At 39.9% G+C, this 17,657-nt stretch overlaps 1 protein-coding gene across 9 annotated transcripts in view; it reads right to left on the reverse strand.

Moving 5' to 3' along the window:
* The window catches only part of PKNOX1 (PBX/knotted 1 homeobox 1), a 228,685-nt gene extending 213,401 nt beyond the window's left edge, over positions 1 to 15,284 (reverse strand). For 3 of the 9 annotated variants that reach the window (XM_074213900.1, XM_074213893.1, XM_074213892.1), the window contains exon 1: positions 15,154 to 15,240. Coding sequence is in view for 3 of the 9 variants with exons in the window: in XM_074213902.1 (XP_074070003.1) it covers positions 15,154 to 15,264 (111 nt within the window). In the remaining 6 variants the exon portion in view is untranslated. Of the gene's footprint in view, positions 1 to 15,043; positions 15,063 to 15,153 lie in introns of those variants that run through there. The other 6 variants (XM_074213902.1, XM_074213901.1, XM_074213891.1 and 3 more) reach the window with 6 other exon arrangements.
* Between the last annotated feature and the right edge of the window lie 2,373 nt (positions 15,285 to 17,657).

Raw genomic sequence — 17,657 nt, forward strand, 5'->3', positions numbered from 1 at the left:
TTTAGGTTTTTGCAAGGCAAATGGGTTTAAGTGGCTTGCCCAAGGCCACACAGCTAGGTAATTATTAAGCGTCTGAGACCAGATTTGAACCCAGGTACTCCTGACTCCAAGGCCGGTGCTTTATCCACTACTCCACCTAGCCGCCCCTAGCAACATGATTTTGACAAAAAACTAAAAACATTCATTTTTGAAGAAAGGCTACACAATATATAAATATAAAATTACCACAATAAGAAAGATCAAATTACAAATATGGGAAGATATACATGAAGTGATACACACCTCACTACTGTATCCCAAAATACTAAAGCCCACTGGTTCTACATGAGAGAGTTCTATGAGCTTCAAGGGGAGTTGATTATTAACAGGAAAAGAAGAACTTTTCAATTTTCTTCTTTGTAGGGTTTCTTCTTCGCTCTCTTTCGTCACTTCAGTTTCTTCTATCATTTCAGGTGTTTATGGCTTCCAGGTTCCAGAGAAAAGATACCATCCCCCCAAGTTTTGCTTAAGGAAAAGCTGACATGAAGAATCAATCTAATAGTCATGGCTCTATCCACAGCTAGCTTACTTGAGTCTGTGGGGAAACTTCCCCTTGGATGAGATCTAGTATTTTAGCTGAGTCACCTTGCTCTCAGTGGGAAAGGTCCTTCACTCTGCATTATCCAGTGTATATTCTCTTATGCATACTTCCCAAGATTTCCATTTTTGCTATTCAACTTAGATAAATGAATTTCTTTGCAGTCTATCATGTGTGTTCATTGTGGAACTGGTATTTGGGAAGGGAGCCAAACTCTGGATAAAAAACTTTTGAACTCCTCCTTTCCCCATTAAAAAATAACTTGATTAGCCTGAACCTGGAAACTGCATCCTCTAGACTATAATATTTAAGGGAACAGACAGTGATAATTCTAACCAAGTAACTCCTAAGGCCAAGTTTCTGGCCTTAACCACCTATTTTTTCTGGGAGGAGGCAAAAGTCTTCTTTGCAGAAGGTTTAGCGAAGAAGAGGCTAGATATATCTATTGAGTCCCTTGTCAAAGCACATGACATCCCATCCTATATGTGGAAGATTGCCTGTGCTACAATACAATTATAGAAATTAAATACCTAATTATATTTATAAAAGTCAGGTAAAGTCAGATTAAAAAGACAGATATCCAGAAGGGCACATAAAAACAAACAGGATCAAATAAAGTCTATACATTTATTCTTTGAAATGTATTAATAATAGATTTTTTTAACTATAAGTTTATGGTTGTATTTTCCATCATTTACAAAACTTTTTCTTTAGTTTTCATCTGTGTACTTGAATGTGTCTGTCAGTGAATGCTGATTTTAACAAAAAAAATTTTAAACACATTTTCATCTAGTTCTTAAAATAACACTTGAGATAAAAATCTTGCCACAAAATACTATACAACACAATATTGTGTAATCAGATATCTTTATTTCAATTTACACCAGAAAAAATTTTAAATCAAATTAATAACAATTTCTTGCAACAGCCAGGATGAATTTCAAATCAAAATCAAAACATTCTAAGAACAACTTTAAGTCACTGATGCAAAGAATATAGTACAACCACCTATATTAGATCAAAAAAGCTTCAACATCACCAACAAGTGGTCATTCAGTCTTCTCCCACAACAGTCTCTTCAAAAACTCTTAGATTGCTTATTTGGATCCCCCCCCCTCTTATTTCAAGCATCAATTTTTCTCTGTAATTTTATCACACTAAATATTTCTGCCCTCTGGAGACAGGTAGAAAAAGTGTAGTTCTTGCATCCCCCTAAAATCTGTTTAGCTCTTGTATTAAAATATTTATCAATAACTTAGATAAAAAAGTATACCTATCAAACTTGTGGATAACAAAATTGGTGGCATACACTGGATAAGAGAACATCTGACTAAAACACTATGGCCAGTAAGATGAAATTTAAGGGACTTTCTATACACTGTTGGTGGAACTATGAATTGATCCAACCCATTCTGGAGATCGACATGGAATTATGCCCAAAGAGTTATAAAACAGTGTATACTTTTTGATCCAGCAGTGGGGGGCGGGGGGAGGAAGGAAAAGAGTTTCTATGTTCTAAAATATTTACAGCAGTTCTTTGTGGTCAAGAACTGGAGATTGAAGAGATGCCCATCAAACTGGGAAATGGCTGAACAAATATGATTGAACACTAGTGTTGTAAGGATCTATGAAGGAAGATGCTTTCCGCTGAGAGCATCCAATGAACTGATAAATGTAAGTATGCATAGTATGGTTTTACATATATATGTATATTTGTATAAACATAGACATAACACACATATGTATGTGTGCATGTGAGAGAAATGCTTTAGTTGAACAGTTTAGAACTTGAAATGTAACAAAAACAGATTTAAAAAATAAATGAGTGATCAAGGCAAAATGTGTCATTTCTATCTCTTTAAGAAAAGAACGATCATGCATACCATGGAAATAATATAAAGACTAACAGACTGTCTTCTGTGAGGGGGGGTAGGGTGAAGGAAGCAAAATTAGTAGAAAATCTGTATAATTCAAAATAAATAAATGATTAAAAAAAATGATCAACCCCATGGTGGTTGAAAGATGTTACATGTATAATGAAATAGATGACTTGATTAATGACCTCTTAAAAGATCTTCTAACACTAGGATACTAAGAAATCAATTTTCATTATTAAACAGCTCTAAGATTCCTCCATTCCAAAAAAAAAAGAAAGTTAATAAAAACCTAAAATTTTGAATACTCTTGTTTATCTTCACTAAATCTAAATGTCACTATATTTTAATTTTTAAAAATCTAATAAGTAGATTAAGATCAACAAAATAGAAATAGTCATATTTCAGATTTGAAGATTCTTTGAAAAATTTAACATTAGTTTTTCAATGGCCCTGTGATCACTGATATCATTCATAAAGAGAGGCTATAATATGCTCTTTAAAGGTATACTCTCCATTGTAATGGAAAAGATCAAATGCAGAGTTCAGACTGAGGAGGGGTATCCCATAGGATATCTATTTGGATGACATTATGCTACATTGTGTCTTCGCCCCAAAATGTTAGATGTTTTTAAATGAAATCTATAATCACTCTGAAGAAATGGTTTCAAAAATTTTATGTAGCAATGCCTATCTTTATTTTTTTTAAAATAAAAACTGTCACACACTCCTTTTTTAAAATAATCTACTAGAGTAAAATCAATCTATTACAATCAATTTTATATAAGATTTTACACAAAACAAGCTATTTTTGAAAATTCTTTAAAATATCAATCTGTGCATTAGAAATATAATTATAGGTTGAGCAGTGGTTGAGATTTTTTGCTCCAGAATTTTCAGAAATGTGCTGATAAGATTTTTACTCCTAACTTCTTTACTAATCAAGATTGCTATGTAATCAAAACTACAGAAAACTTTGACGTGAATGTTACAAACAATAACAAAATTTTTATTTTCTTGCTTTAATATGTCATAAATTCACCAAAAGCCAAGACAATAAGATTTTCAGATTCAAATGTTTGTTTCGATGTACTGTCACAAACAAATATATTAAGCATTCTTGCTTATAAGACCAAATTCTTAAGTGCAAATTTTGTAAACAAATTTATACAATGTAGGTAACATTTTGATGTCACATATATAGTTATTTAAAATTATCTCATATTCTCAAGAACAATTCTCATTGGGCCAATATATTTTGCACGTGTTAAAAATGCCAACATCACTTTTCAAGCTATGTGCAGCTAAAGCATTTGTACAAAACAAATAGCAGACTTGTCTCATCAGTACTTGTGAATGCCAATAATATATATATATATATATAAATATATATCAGTAATACATTATATATTTTGTTTTATATATTATATATATAAAATTTAGAGAAAGATCATATCTTCTGCATTTGATCTACTTTGTTATTTTTTAATCTACTTTACTGTCACCACACTTCAACAGTTTCAATCTATTTACTCTTCAACCTGATCATATTTCATTAATTAAGACACACTACTTCACTTAAAAAAAAGACATTGCGATAGGAAATATATAGTCAAAAAAATCAAAACAAAATTATAAACAAAAAGGTTGACTGAAAAAAACCTTTGGTCAGTTAGTGGATTATTGGTGACTGGAAAGTACAGTTCTAGCAGAGTACGATCAGACACCATATATTTATCTTGGACAGATACTGCATATGGTTAATAAAGTGGGTATAGAATTAAAACAGGAGAAAAATGAGGCTGGAGTGCCTTGAGAAAAACACAAAGTTTTTAATGTCACCAAGCATCTTCCTGCAATAAAACCCCGTATTCTCCTAATGTTGTATAGCTGGGAGTCCAGAAATGCTAGTCTCTGAAAAAACTGAAATTAAAGATCACTCAAATGGCACAGCAGAAATTGGCAGGCTGTAACATGTGACAAGAGAAATTAATAAGTACTGTACTGTAAATCAAATGAGAACAGTCATTTTCCAGTTATGACTGACTTTTCATTGCCCTATTTAGGCTCTTCCTAAAAAAAATATTGTAATGCTTTACCTATCATTGCCTTTCCAGATCATTTTACAGCTAAGTAAAGAGAAGTAAACAGGGTTAAGTGATTTGTCCAAAGTCACACAGCTAGAATCAAACCCAGTCTTTCTTATGCCAGAGCCACCACTCTATCTACTGTACCACCAAGCTTCTCAAAGCAAGGGATAACCAACACCAAGAGTGAAGATGTCTCTAGCCCATTAGGTGGACCAGGTCTTAGCAAGTTTACCATAAGAGGACTCCCAACAGAGGTACATAAGATAGGCAGGGCACAGTTGTTAATGTTGTTAACAATAACAAATCCATTTCAACATCTACCTGCTGAGGACAGAAAACCCAGAAAAACTGATTTGAGTCTCTAATACTACTAATCCCCACTACTACCCAAAGTAGCTCCTGGGGCACCTGGAGAGTTGCTATTTGGATCAAAAATGACAGTTAATAAATACCAATATAGGGGCGGCTAGGTGGTGCAGTGGACAGAACACTGGGCCCTGGAGTCAGGAGGACCTGAGTTCAAATCCAGCCTCAGACACTTAATAACTACCTAGCTGTGTGGCCCTGGGCAAGTCACTCTTAACCCCACTGCCCTGAAAAAACCTAAAATAAATAAATGAATGAATGAATAAATAAACACCAATATGTTTGCAAGAAAATCCTATAGGGAGTCATGGAAAATTAGACATTGAACAACATACAAACAACTATGTAGGAGAATTGTGTTAAGACAGTTAAGGCAGTCTCTGCCTATAACGAGTTCAATTTAATGGAGACAACATGCAAACAACTGTGTAAGCTACAAAAAGAATAAACCAGGGGGCAGCTAGGTGGTGCAGTGGATAGAGCACTGGCCCTGGAGTCAGGAGTACCTGAGTTCAAATTCGGCCTCAGACACTTAATAATTATCTAGCTGGGTGGCCTTGAGCAAGCTACTTAACCCCATTGCCTTGCAAAAACAAAATCCAAAAAGAATAAACCAGAGGGAAGGCACTGAGAATTAATAGAGTTCAGAAAAGGCTTCCTGTAAAAGTTATCATTTTAATCAGAATTTGAAAGAAAACAGGGAATGCAAGAGGTGAGAATGAAGTGGCAAAGTATTCTGAGACACAGAAAACAGTAAAAATATCCAAATTCAGAATTGGTGTCTTATTGGAGGAACAAGAAGAAAAGTGTAATGGAAACAGAGTATGTTAATAGACCATAAGGTGTAAGAAAACTGAAAGGTCAAGTAGGGAAGACGGATTATGAAGATCTTTTTTTGACGGCCAGATGAGGATTTCACATTTGATCTTGGAAAGTGAGAAATAGTCACTGAATAGTCAAGTGACTTTAGGAAGAACACTTTGACAGACTACTAGAACAGTCCAAGTGAGAGGGGATTTGGACCTCTCTACCCTACCAGGGCACTGTCCAAGAAGAGAAGAGGGCAAGGCTAATTCCTTGACAGCTGCTAGGAGATGATCATGAGGTGACCACCATCTGGGAGATACAGTTGCCCCTCTGGCTTTCTCCAGTCTAACTGCTGAGCTTTTGTTTATTTTCACAGTTGCCATGGATCAGAGATTAAGAGCAAAGAGACACACACTAAAGGTCAACCACTCCAACCAGTTCATTTTACAGGTGAGGAAACTAAGGCTCAAAGAAATTAAGAGATTTGCCCATGGTCACACAGACAAAAAATGTGAGAAGATTCTAGATTCAGCCCTCTAATGTTCTCTGTTCTGCCTTTTTTATCTGTCAAGCTGCCAGCAGTCACTTCTTGTTGCAGTAAGCATATTAGACCTCAACTAATCTGCCACATCTGAAAAATCAGTTTCTGCTTTATTAGAATTCTATGTAAAATAATAATTATTATTCTGTATAAAATAATAGTAAACAGTTTCTAGTTAAGAATCTGGAGGGAGGAGACTTTTCTGTAAGAAACAGTCTGATTTTTATTACACAGATTTTGTGGGCATCTGCTTTGGGTCCAAAGAGATGAGAATGACAGTTAATTGACATCTGGTTAAGTAAAGTAATGATGCCTAATTCTGGACTCTGGAGAAATTAAAAATAATACTAATTTTCTGGCATTTGTAGTTTTTAAAAAGGTATTAATTTATGCAAATATTTAAAGTGAAACTGATCATTACCCACTAAAATATTTAAATCCACACAGCAGGTGGCTTAAAACTTGAGTACATTATTTAAAGCATAGATTATTTTCTGTTTGAAATACACTTATTAACTGCTTCTAATCTTCACTTTAAGGAGGAAAATGGGGGGAAAGGTTTATACCAAGTGAGTAGAATTGATTCTAAGAACATCTAAGTTTCTAAACAGTTATTAAAACTATTTGGTACTCCAGAAGAAGAAAAACAAACAAAAAATTCTTCAGAAATCTGATGAGCCCTACATTCACCTTTTTTTGGGGGGGCGGTATAAGGCAATGGGGGTTAAGTGGCTTGCCCAAGGTCACACAGCTAGGCAATTATTAAGTGTCTGAGGCTGAATTTGAACTCAAGGTCCTCCTGACTCCAGGGTCAGTGCTCTATCCACTGTACCACATAGCTGCCCCAATACATTAACTTTTTTTTTAAAAAAAATCTTATTGTATTTCTTTCCCTTAATCCTAATTCCTCATACCAAAAATGACTAATCTGTAAACATGTTTAACACAAATGTGTATGTACGATATTCATCTGACTGCTGCTGGGGGTGGGGGAGAAGGAAAGGTGGAAGGAAATTTTTCAACTTAAAAATATACATATATGGGTGAATGTTGAAAAGCTTTCATAACATGTGTAAAAATAAAATATTAAATTCACAAGACAGCAGTAAATAACTATAATAACCTATTGTTTGAGAAACCCAAAGACTCCTGTTTCCTGGGATAAAAATTTACTAGTTGACAAAAACTGCTGGGAAAACTGGAAAATAGCATGGCATAAACTAGGCATAGACCAATATCTCACAGCCTATACCAAGAGAAGATAAAATAGGTTCCTGATTTAGACAGAAAGGTCATCCCATAAGCCAATTATAAGAGCAAGGAATCTTTTACCTGTCAGATCTATGGAGAGAAGAATTTATGACCAAATATTACATATGCAAAATGGAAAATTCCGTTTACAGTTAAGTTTTCTCATAAACAAAATCAATACAATCAAAACTGGAAGCAAAGTGGAAAGCTGGAAATAATTTTTTTACAGCCAGTGTTTCTGATAAAAAGGCTAACTTCTAACATATATAGAGAAGTGAATCAAATTTATAAAAATACAAGTCATTCTCCAATTGATAAATGGTCAGTTTTTAAATAAAGAAATTAAAGCAATCTCTGGTCATATGAAAAAATAGCTCTAAATCGCTTTTAGAGAAAAGCAAATTAAAACAACTCTTGAGGTATCACCTCACACCTATCAGACTGGCAAATATGACAGAAAAGAGAAATAAAAAATATTGGCAGAATGTGGGAAAACTGGGACACTAATGCACTACTGAAGGAGTTGTGAACTGATCCAACCCTTCTGGAGAGCATTTGGGAACTATCCCAAAGCACTATATAACTGTGTGTGTCCTTTGGGTCAGCAACTTCACTTCTAGGTCTATATTCCATGGAGACCATAAATACATGTACAAAAATATTTAAAGCATTCTTTTTGTGTTGGCAAATAATTGGATATTGAAGGAATGCCCATCAATTGGGGAATGGCTGAACATGTGGTATAGTAATGGAATGGAATATTATTGTTCTCTTAAGAAAGGATGAGCAGCTAAATCAATAATTATTAGAGAAATGCAAATTAAAGCTTCCCTGAGGTACCACCTCACACCTCTCAGATTGGCCAGTATGACCAGGAAGGATAATGATCATTGTTGGAAGGGATGTGGGAAATCTGGGACACTATTACACTGTTGGTGGAGCTGTGAACTCATCCAAACCTTTTGGAGAGCTATTTGGAACTATGCCCAAAGGGCAACAAAAATGTGCATACCCTTTGACCCAGCAATACCACTACTGGGTCTACACCCTGAAGAGATGAGGAAAAAGGGTAAAAACATTACTTGTACAAAAATATTTATAGCAGCCTGTTTGTGGTGGCAAAGAATTGGAAATCCAGTAAATGTCCTTCAATTGGGGAATGGTTTAGCAAACTGTGGTATATGTATGTCATGGAACACTATTGTTCTATTAGAAACCAGGAGGGACGGGATTTCAGGGAAACCTGGAGGGATTTACATGAACTGATGCTGAGTGAGATGAGCAGAACCAGAAAAACACTGTACACCCTAACAGCAACATGGGAGTGATGCTCAACCTTGAAGGACTTGCTCATTCCATCAGCGCAACAATTGGGAACAATTTTTGGCTGTATGCAAAGGAGAGTACCATCTGTATCCAGATAAGGAGCTGTGGAGTTTGAACAAAGTACAAGGACTATTCCCTTTAATTCGGAAAAAAAAAAAACCAACCCAGATGTCTTATGGTTTGATCTGGTTACCTCTGAGAATTCTGTTCTCTTTAAGGATATGATTTCTCTCTCATCACACCCAATTTGGATCGAGGTACAACATGGAAACAAAGTAAAGACTGACAGAGTGCTATCTGTGGGGTGGGGGTGGGGGGAGGGAAGCAAGATTGGAGGAAAACTGTAAAACTCAAATAATATCTTTAATAAAAATAAAAGTAAATAAATAAATAAATGAGATAGGAAAAAAAAAGAAAGAATGAGCAGGCAGATTTCAGAAAAACCTGGAAACAATTAAATGAACTGACACCAAGTGAGGAGAGCAGAACCAGGAAAACACTGTATGCAGCAACACATGTGATGGTCAATTTTAACAGGTATCTCTTCTCAGCAATACAATAATCAAAGATGAGTCTAAAAGATTTATGATGGAAAATGCCATTCACATCCAGAGAAAGAACTCTTGAGTCTGAATGCAGATCAAAGCATCCTATTTTCACTTTTAAAAATGTTTGCTTTTTCTCATTGTTTTTCCCTTTTTGTTCTGTTCTTCTTTCACAACCTAATATGGAGCTATATTTAACAAGATTGCTTGTTGTCTTGGGGAAGGGTCAGGGAGAAAAATTTATGAAAATGAATACTAAAAATGAAGGGGGAAAGAAAACTTTATGAAAATGAATGCTGAATGGCAGCTAGGTGGCACAATGGATAGAGCACTGGCCCTGGAGTCAGGAGGACCTGAGTTCAAATCCAGTCTCAGACACTTAATAATTACCTAAGCTGTGTGGCTTTGGGCAAGCCACTTAACCCCACTGCCTTGCAAAAACTAAAAAAAAAAAAAAAAAAAAAAAAATGAATGCTGAAAACCATTTTACATATAATTGGAAAATAAATTGAAGAAAAAAAGAAAATCTAACTTATTGAAAACAGGTGCTTTAGGAATTCTGTCTTTGAACTCCTCAAGCTGAATACAGTTCCTGGCATTTTAAATACTTAAATGCTTAAGTTGCAGCATATAAAATAAACCCTCACAAATCCTCAACTTTTCTAAATATGACTAGCAAGATACAGCAGGAAAAGCTAGAAAGAGAAATCCCATTCAAAGTGACCTCAGACAACATAAAATACCTGGGAATCTATTTGCCAAGGCAGACTCAGAAGCTTTTTGAAAACAATTATAAAACACTTCTCATACAAATTAAATCAGATTTAAATAACTGGACAAACATCAACTGCTCATGGATAGGTAGAGCTAATATAATAAAAATGACAACTCTACCAAAACTACCTGTTTAGTGCCCTATCAACCAAAATTCCAAAAAATTACTTCAATGAGTTAGAAAAAGTGGTAAGTAAATTCATATGGAGAAATAAAAAGTCAAGAATTTCCAGGGATTTAATGAAAAAAAAAAGTGCAAAAGAAGGGGGCTTAGCCCTACTCAATCTAAAATTATATTATAAAGCATCAGTCATCAAAATTGTCCGGTATTGGCTAAGAAATAGAGTGGTGGACCAGTGGAATAGACCAGGTGCATTAGCAGGAAATGATTATAGTAATCTGCTGTTTGATAAACCCAAAGAGTCCAGCTATTGGGATAAAAACTCTCTCTTTGAGAGACAATTCAAGTGAGTATGGAAGAAACTTAGATTAGACCAACACCTCACACCCTATTCCAAGATAAGATCCAAATGGTTACAGGATTTAGACATAAAAAACAATACTATAAGCAAATTAGATCAAGGACTAGTTTAGTTTACCTGTCAGATCTATGGAAAGGAGAGCAGTTTATGACTAAGGAAGAGAAGAGAACATCATCAAAAACAGACTAGATGATTTCAATTACATTAAATTAACAAGCTTTTGCAGAGATAAAACCACTGCAACCAAGATCAAAAGAAATGTAGTAAATTGGGAAACAATCTTTACAACTAATATTTTTGACAAAGGACTCATTTCTAAAATATACAGAGAACAGTCATATTTTCTTTAAAATAAAAAGCCATTCCCCAGTTGACAAATGGTCAAAGGCCAAGCAAAGGCAATTTACAGATGAGATCAAAGCAATCCAGTCTTATGAAAAATTGCTCTAAATCATTACTTATTAAAGAAATGCACATTAAACTCTCAGGTACCACCTCACACCTCTCAGACTGGCCAATATGACCAGAAAGGACAACGATCATTGTTGGAAGGGTTGTGGGAAATCTGGGACATTGTTGGTGGAACTGTGACTTCATCCAACCTTTCTGGAGAGCAATTTGGAACTATGCCCAAAGGGCAACAAAAATGTGCATACCTTTTGATCCAGCAATACCACTACTGAGTCTGTACCCTGAAGAGATGGTGAAAAAGGGTTAAAAACATCACTTGTACAAAAATATTCATAGCAGTCCTGTTTGTGGTGGCAAAGAATTGGAAATCAAGTAAATGTCCTTCAATTAGGGAATGGCTTAGCAAACTGTGGTATATGTGTGCCATGGAACACTATTGTTCTATGGGGAAACCAGGAGGCATGGGAATTCAGGGAAGCCTGGAGGGATTTACATTAATTGATGCTGAACGAGATGAGCAGAACCAGAAAAACGTGGAGGTGATGAGCAACCTTGATGGATATGCTTATTTCATCAGTGCAATAATCAGGGACAGTTTGGTGCTGTCTGCAATGAAAAATGCTGCCTGTGTTTAGATAAAGAACTCTGGAGTTCGAACAAAGTTCAAGGAGTATTCCATTTAATTTAGAAAAAAAAACTGCTATCTTATTGTCTGATCTTGTTATCTCTTGTACTTTGTTTCTTCTTCTTTGGGTATGTGATTTCTCTCATCACACTCAATTTGGATCAATGTACAACATGGAAACAATGCAAAGACGGATAAATTGCCTTCTGTGGGGGGGAGTGAGATTGGGGAAAAAATTGTAAAACTCAAAATAAATAAAATCTTAAAAAACAATACTTAAATGCTTGAGGAAAAAATAGACCCTAGAACTGAAATTGCATTCCTTCTTCCAAAATCAATGTTCCTATCACAAGATCATTTTACTGGTTTAATGAATTTACTGGTACATTTTTCTTGACAATTTGTAGAAACACACATTTGAAAGACTTAAGGTCTCTGATCAATGCAATGATCAACCATTTCTCCTGACAGGAGATAATGAAGTAGGCTACTCACTTCCAAACAGAAAGCAATAGTTTCAAGGGGAAAGAATGCAATTCAATGTGAGAACTTATTTTGCTGGATCACACATATTTGCTGTGATTTATTCTGGCCTTCTGTCCCCTGTAAGGGGAGTTGTAGGAGTTGTCTCCCCTTCCTACCCCTCCTCCCTCCAAAAAAAGAGAATTCTTGAAACTTTTTTTAATGTACTGAGAACAGAAGGAAGGCCAGAATAAATCACAGCCAAGGAAAACAGCTTGGAAAAGTTACATGTTCAATTTATTGTGTAATTAAAAGAAAAAGCAAGCTGTGTTTAAGTCAGTTTCATGTATAATCCTCTTTTTTTCTTGTTCTTTTGATTTGATGGTTAAGAATAAAAAAAATCAAACTACCTACTTGATGGAAAACATATCACACCAATTTTTTTTATAATGCAGAGCCTATTGATGGTTAACTGCCTTTCTGAAAAATGGTAGATAGTAAGAATGAAGTCTATTTAATCAGACACAGTCAATTTTTCTTTTTCTTTGTTACAGAGGGGTTCGCCCTTTTCCAAAATCATTGAGAAGGTTCTGCTGTTACTTGCATAAATCATCGAGCTGTTTTTTTGAGAGGAAAAGGGAAATAGTCTAGCTCCTTCAATTTCCTGTAATATGCTCATAACTATCCCATATCTTTTAAAGAAAACCTCTTCTTTTCCTCAATTTTTCTTTTTTTACCATCAGTCACCCCTTTTCTCCATTTCCTACCCCTCCTCTATCCCAAAGACTATGGAAATTTTACTCTTCAAAGTTACCAATAATCAGTTGATTGCCAGTGTTTTTTTCAAGCAACTTCTAGACTTCTCAGAAGCTTTTTATTTTTATCCTTCTAGCTTTTTTGGTGGAAACCATTTGGGATCAATGACTTGCTCAGGATCACACAGCTAGCAAAGTATCGACTATCTGAGGGCCTATCTGAACTCAGGAAAAGGAGTACTTTCTTCTTTTTCATTACAGTCACTTAACTCAACATTAAGTTGCTGAAAAGATGCCAACTTGCAGCGGCAGAGAGAGATAATCCTGGATCCCGCTCCCATCCTTATGTTGCAAGAGAAGACTCTGGTAGAGGAAGGATACAGTCAAATTTTAAAAGAAAATGTATCCATAAAAACTTATTCCCCCTACCCCACAAAATAGATCGTTGGCTTTTTAAAGGTAGTTTCTAGGGGGTGGCCCCGGCCCTGGGTTTGAGTCCCTGGGTTCAAATCCGGCCTCAGACACTTAATAATGACCTAGTGGGCAAGCCACTTAACCCCACTGCCTTGCAAAAGAAAAAAAAAGAAAAAAAAGTAGTTTGTATTGCATGGATGCCTTAGGAAGTCAGATACTAAAAGGATTCAGAGGCGGGATGAGACTTTTCCAGGAGCTGGACATCTGTCCAGTGTAGCCTCAGGCACTTAATAATGACCTAGTGGGCAAGCCGCTTAACCCCACTGCCTTGCAAAGAAAAAAAGAGAAAAAAAGTAAGTTTGTATTGCATGGATGCATTAGAAGTCAGATACTGAAAGGATTCACACGCGGGATGAGGCTTTTCGAGGAGCTGGACACCCGTCCAGTGTGGCCTAAGACACTTAATAATGGCCTAGTGGGCAAGCCGCTTAACCCCACTGCCTTGCAAAAGAAAAAGAGTAGTTTGTATTGCATGGATGCGTTAGAAGCCAGATACTGAAAGGATTCAGCGGCGGGACGAGGCTTTTCCAGGAGCTGGACACCCGTCCAGTGTGGCCTCAGACACTTAATAATGGCCTAGTGGGCAAGCCGCTTAACCCCACTGCCTTGCAAAAGAAAAAGAAAAAGAGTAGTTTGTATTGCATGGATGCATTAGAAGCCAGATACTGAAAGGATTCAGAGGCGGGACGAGGCTTTTCCAGGAGCTGGACACCCGTCCAGTGTGGCCTAAGACACTTAATAATGACCTAGTGGGCAAGCCGCTTAACCCCACTGCCTTGCAAAGAAAAAAAGAGGAAAAAAAGTAAGTTTGTATCGCATGGATGCGTTAGAAGCCGGATACTGAAAGGGCTCAGCGGCGGGACGAGGCTTTCCGAGGAGCCGGACACCCGTCCAGCGCAGCGGCGCTCTGGGGCGGTGAGCGGCTGACCGCCGCGGCCGGGAAGGCGCGCTAGCAGCCACGGGCGGCCGTGGGGACGCTCGCCGCAAGCTCCGCGGGCTTTGGGCCGCGGCCCGCCGTGGGCCACACGCGTCAGCGCTCGGTGGAGGGGCCGGGCCGGGGCCGGGGCCGGGCCGGCCGTTTGCGAGCTGCACCCAATGCCCCGAAAAGGCCGGGCCGCCGCCGCCTCCCCGGCCTCGCGGGGCGCGTGAAAGCCGCCGGCCTGCAGCGGCTCCGCGCGGGCCGCCCCGGGGGCCCGGCCCCGGCCGCCCCCAGCCCGCGAGCCGCCGCCGCCGCCATCTTCCGCTCCGCCCTCCACCATCACGCGGCCCGCCCGCGGCCCCCGACCCTGCGAGCGGAGAAGCCCCTCGCCCGGCCCGCGCGGGCCGGCGCCCCTCGCCCGCGGCCGGCCTCCCGCCGGCTCCACAGGCGCGGCGCGGCGCGGCGCGCCCCCGTCCCCTCCCCCGTGTCCCCGCCCCTGCAGGAGCGCGCGCCGCGCTCCACAAGGGACGGTTTGGGAGCGCGCGCCTCGCGGCGGGGCCCGGCGCCGCGGCTCCTTCCAGAAATTTCCTCCTCCATCGGCTCACGGACTCAAGCCCACAGCGCCTAAGCCCTCTCCGGGCCGCGGCCTCCTCTCCTCCCCCGCCGCCGCGGCCCCTCCTGCATCCGAGCGCGCCCCCCTCGCCCGGCCCCGCTCCGTGCCCTTGGGCGCGGCTTGTGCGGCGTCTCCTCTCCCCACGAGCGACCTGGGCGGCAGCAGTGGGGCGGCGGCAGGGAGGCCGGTGTGATTGATAGGGACGGCGGAGAGCGGCGGCGGCGGCGGCGGCGGCGGCGGAGCGGTTGAGTGACAGCTTACCTGGGTGCCAATCTTCATCACACTGACAAGCGGCTGCAGCAATCGGGACCCGCAGTGCCGCACCCGCGTCCAACCGTCACGCCGACGCCGGGCCACGCGACACAGCCTCATTCAATGGAAGGAGGGCTACGCCGACGCTCGCCTTATCAATATTCAGAGCCGGGGCGGGGCCCTCGCCGGAGCGGCTCCTCCCCCCCGAGGAGGCGACGTGCGGGGGGCGGGGACTGCGGCGAAGGGGCGGGCTGGGAGGGCGTTCGGCACGCACCCGCCCCTCCCCCCGCCTCCGTGCCTGAGACCGACAGGCCACGCCCCGAGCTTTTTTTTTTTTGCTGCGCAGGGAGGGAGGAGCCTCGGGCCACGCCCGCCGCGTCTGGCCGAAGTTGGAAGCCTGCGCCCCTGCTCCTCCCGGGGACCGCGCCGGAGCCCCCCCCCCCCGCCCCGGCCCCAGCCCTGACTCCCGGCTAGCGCGCGGGGGCCGGCCCCGAGCACGAGGTGGCCCTTGGCGAGGAAGCCGGGGCCACAGGGGGACCCCAGCCGGCATGCTGCTTTCCTCGCAGCGCAATTTCGCCTTCATTTTCTTCTCTCCCACCATCGGCCCAAGTTGACGTGCACCGTAACCTAGCAACCTGCATGTATTGCAGATTCCATCAAAATAAAGGTCCGGGTTGGCAGCAAAATTGGCGATTGCCCGGGTGATTTGGAATAAGACTAACACAAAACTCAGGAGAAACTTTGCAGCCTGCCTAGGGACCCTCTGCTCCCGGCGTTGCACAAACCTGCCGGCCAGCCAGGAGCTTGGGGTTAGGGAAGGAGGGGACGGCGAGGGCTTCACCCATCTAGCAGATCTGGGCTACATGTCCTTCTTCAGAGATTGAAAACTGAAAAGGACCTCAATGGCCACCTTTGTCTAATCTGTACCTGAAAAAAAGGAGTCCTATTTATAGGACATATGGTCCAGGCTTTGCTTAAAGACATCTAAATGAGGAAGAACAGCCTGTGGAATGCCAACAGTTCCATTTTTGATTGACATTAAATTGTTAGGAAATGTTTCCTTACCCTGAAGCCTTCTTCCCTTCTTTACAATTTTGGCCCATTATTCCCATATTTATGTATTGGGATCAAGAATAAGTCTAGGGGTGGCTAGGCGGTGCAAGGGATAGAGCACCGGCCCTGGAGTCAGGAGAACCAGAATTCAAATCCGGCCTCAGACACTTAATAATTATCTAGCACTGTGGCCTTGGGCAAGCCACTTAACCCCATCTGCCTTGCAAAAACCTAAAAAAAAAAAATAAAAAAAATAAGTCTATTACCTTAAATTTTAGAGGCTAAAATACTTGACAATAACTATCAGTCAGTTTAAGTCTTCTCTCCATGTCAAGCCTTCCTCACTTTTTTTTTTAAGGTTTTTGCAAGGCAATGGGGTTAAGTGGCTTGCCCAAGGCCACACAGATAGGTAGTTATTAAGTGTCTGAGACTATATTCGAACTCAGGTACTCCTGTCCCCAGGACCGGTGCTTGATCCACTGCACCACCTAGCTGCCCCCTCTTCCTCACCTCTTTCACTAAGTTTTCATATATCAGAACTTAAGGTCCTTCGCCATCCAGGTCTTAAATGTCTTTGCTGAATGGCGGGGCCTAGAAATATCTCTATGCAGTGTGAACAAAGTAGAGTAAATAGTTGGACTATCTTTACCTACTGATATAGCATAGACACTAGATCCAAAGTAGCATTAGCTTTTTTTGCTTCCATGTCATACTGAATTCATTTTGAGTTTATAATAAAAAGAAAGAAACCAGCATCTATTAAATACAGGTGTTTTACTGATCTCACAACACCCCTGAATGGTAAGTGCTAATATCATCACCATTTTGCATTTCAGGAATCTGATGCTGACAGAAGTTAAGTGACTTGCTCAGAGTGACAGATAATTTAAAATTCAGATCTTCCTGATTTCAGGCAGGGAATTCAATCCATTGTGCCATCTAGCCATTCTAACCCATTAAAACTCTTGTCTCTATGTTTGGAATTATGAAGTTGATTTTCTCGAAATAAAAAGTAATAATTTATGTTAATGCAAATGCTCAAATGGATGTATGATCTCACTACTGTGAAAATTTCCTCCAAAGGTGCAGATTACACAAATACTTGTCCATCCTGCTTGATACTACAAGGATTACCTGTGGAGCCCTCATTCCACCAGTAATTACTTGGTCTCACTGAGACCAGATTATCGTCTTTTCCTAGCATACATTTCTTGATGATAGTTTCTATTAGTTTTCTTTGAAGTTTTTAATTGGTTATTTGTTGCTACATCTATATATATATATATATATATACATATATATATACCATGTTTTCATTCTTCTGTGTGATATTTATTTTCATTTGTAATATTTATAAAGTACTTTGCAAGTCTTAAAGGCTATATAAATAAAATGTAATTCTTCAGGAGCTATTTTATCCCATGTCCCACTGTCCATGCAGTAACATTAATAGAATATTA

The sequence above is a fragment of the Macrotis lagotis genome, chromosome 1 (assembly GCF_037893015.1).
Source record: "Macrotis lagotis isolate mMagLag1 chromosome 1, bilby.v1.9.chrom.fasta, whole genome shotgun sequence".
NCBI lineage: Eukaryota > Metazoa > Chordata > Mammalia > Peramelemorphia > Peramelidae > Macrotis > Macrotis lagotis.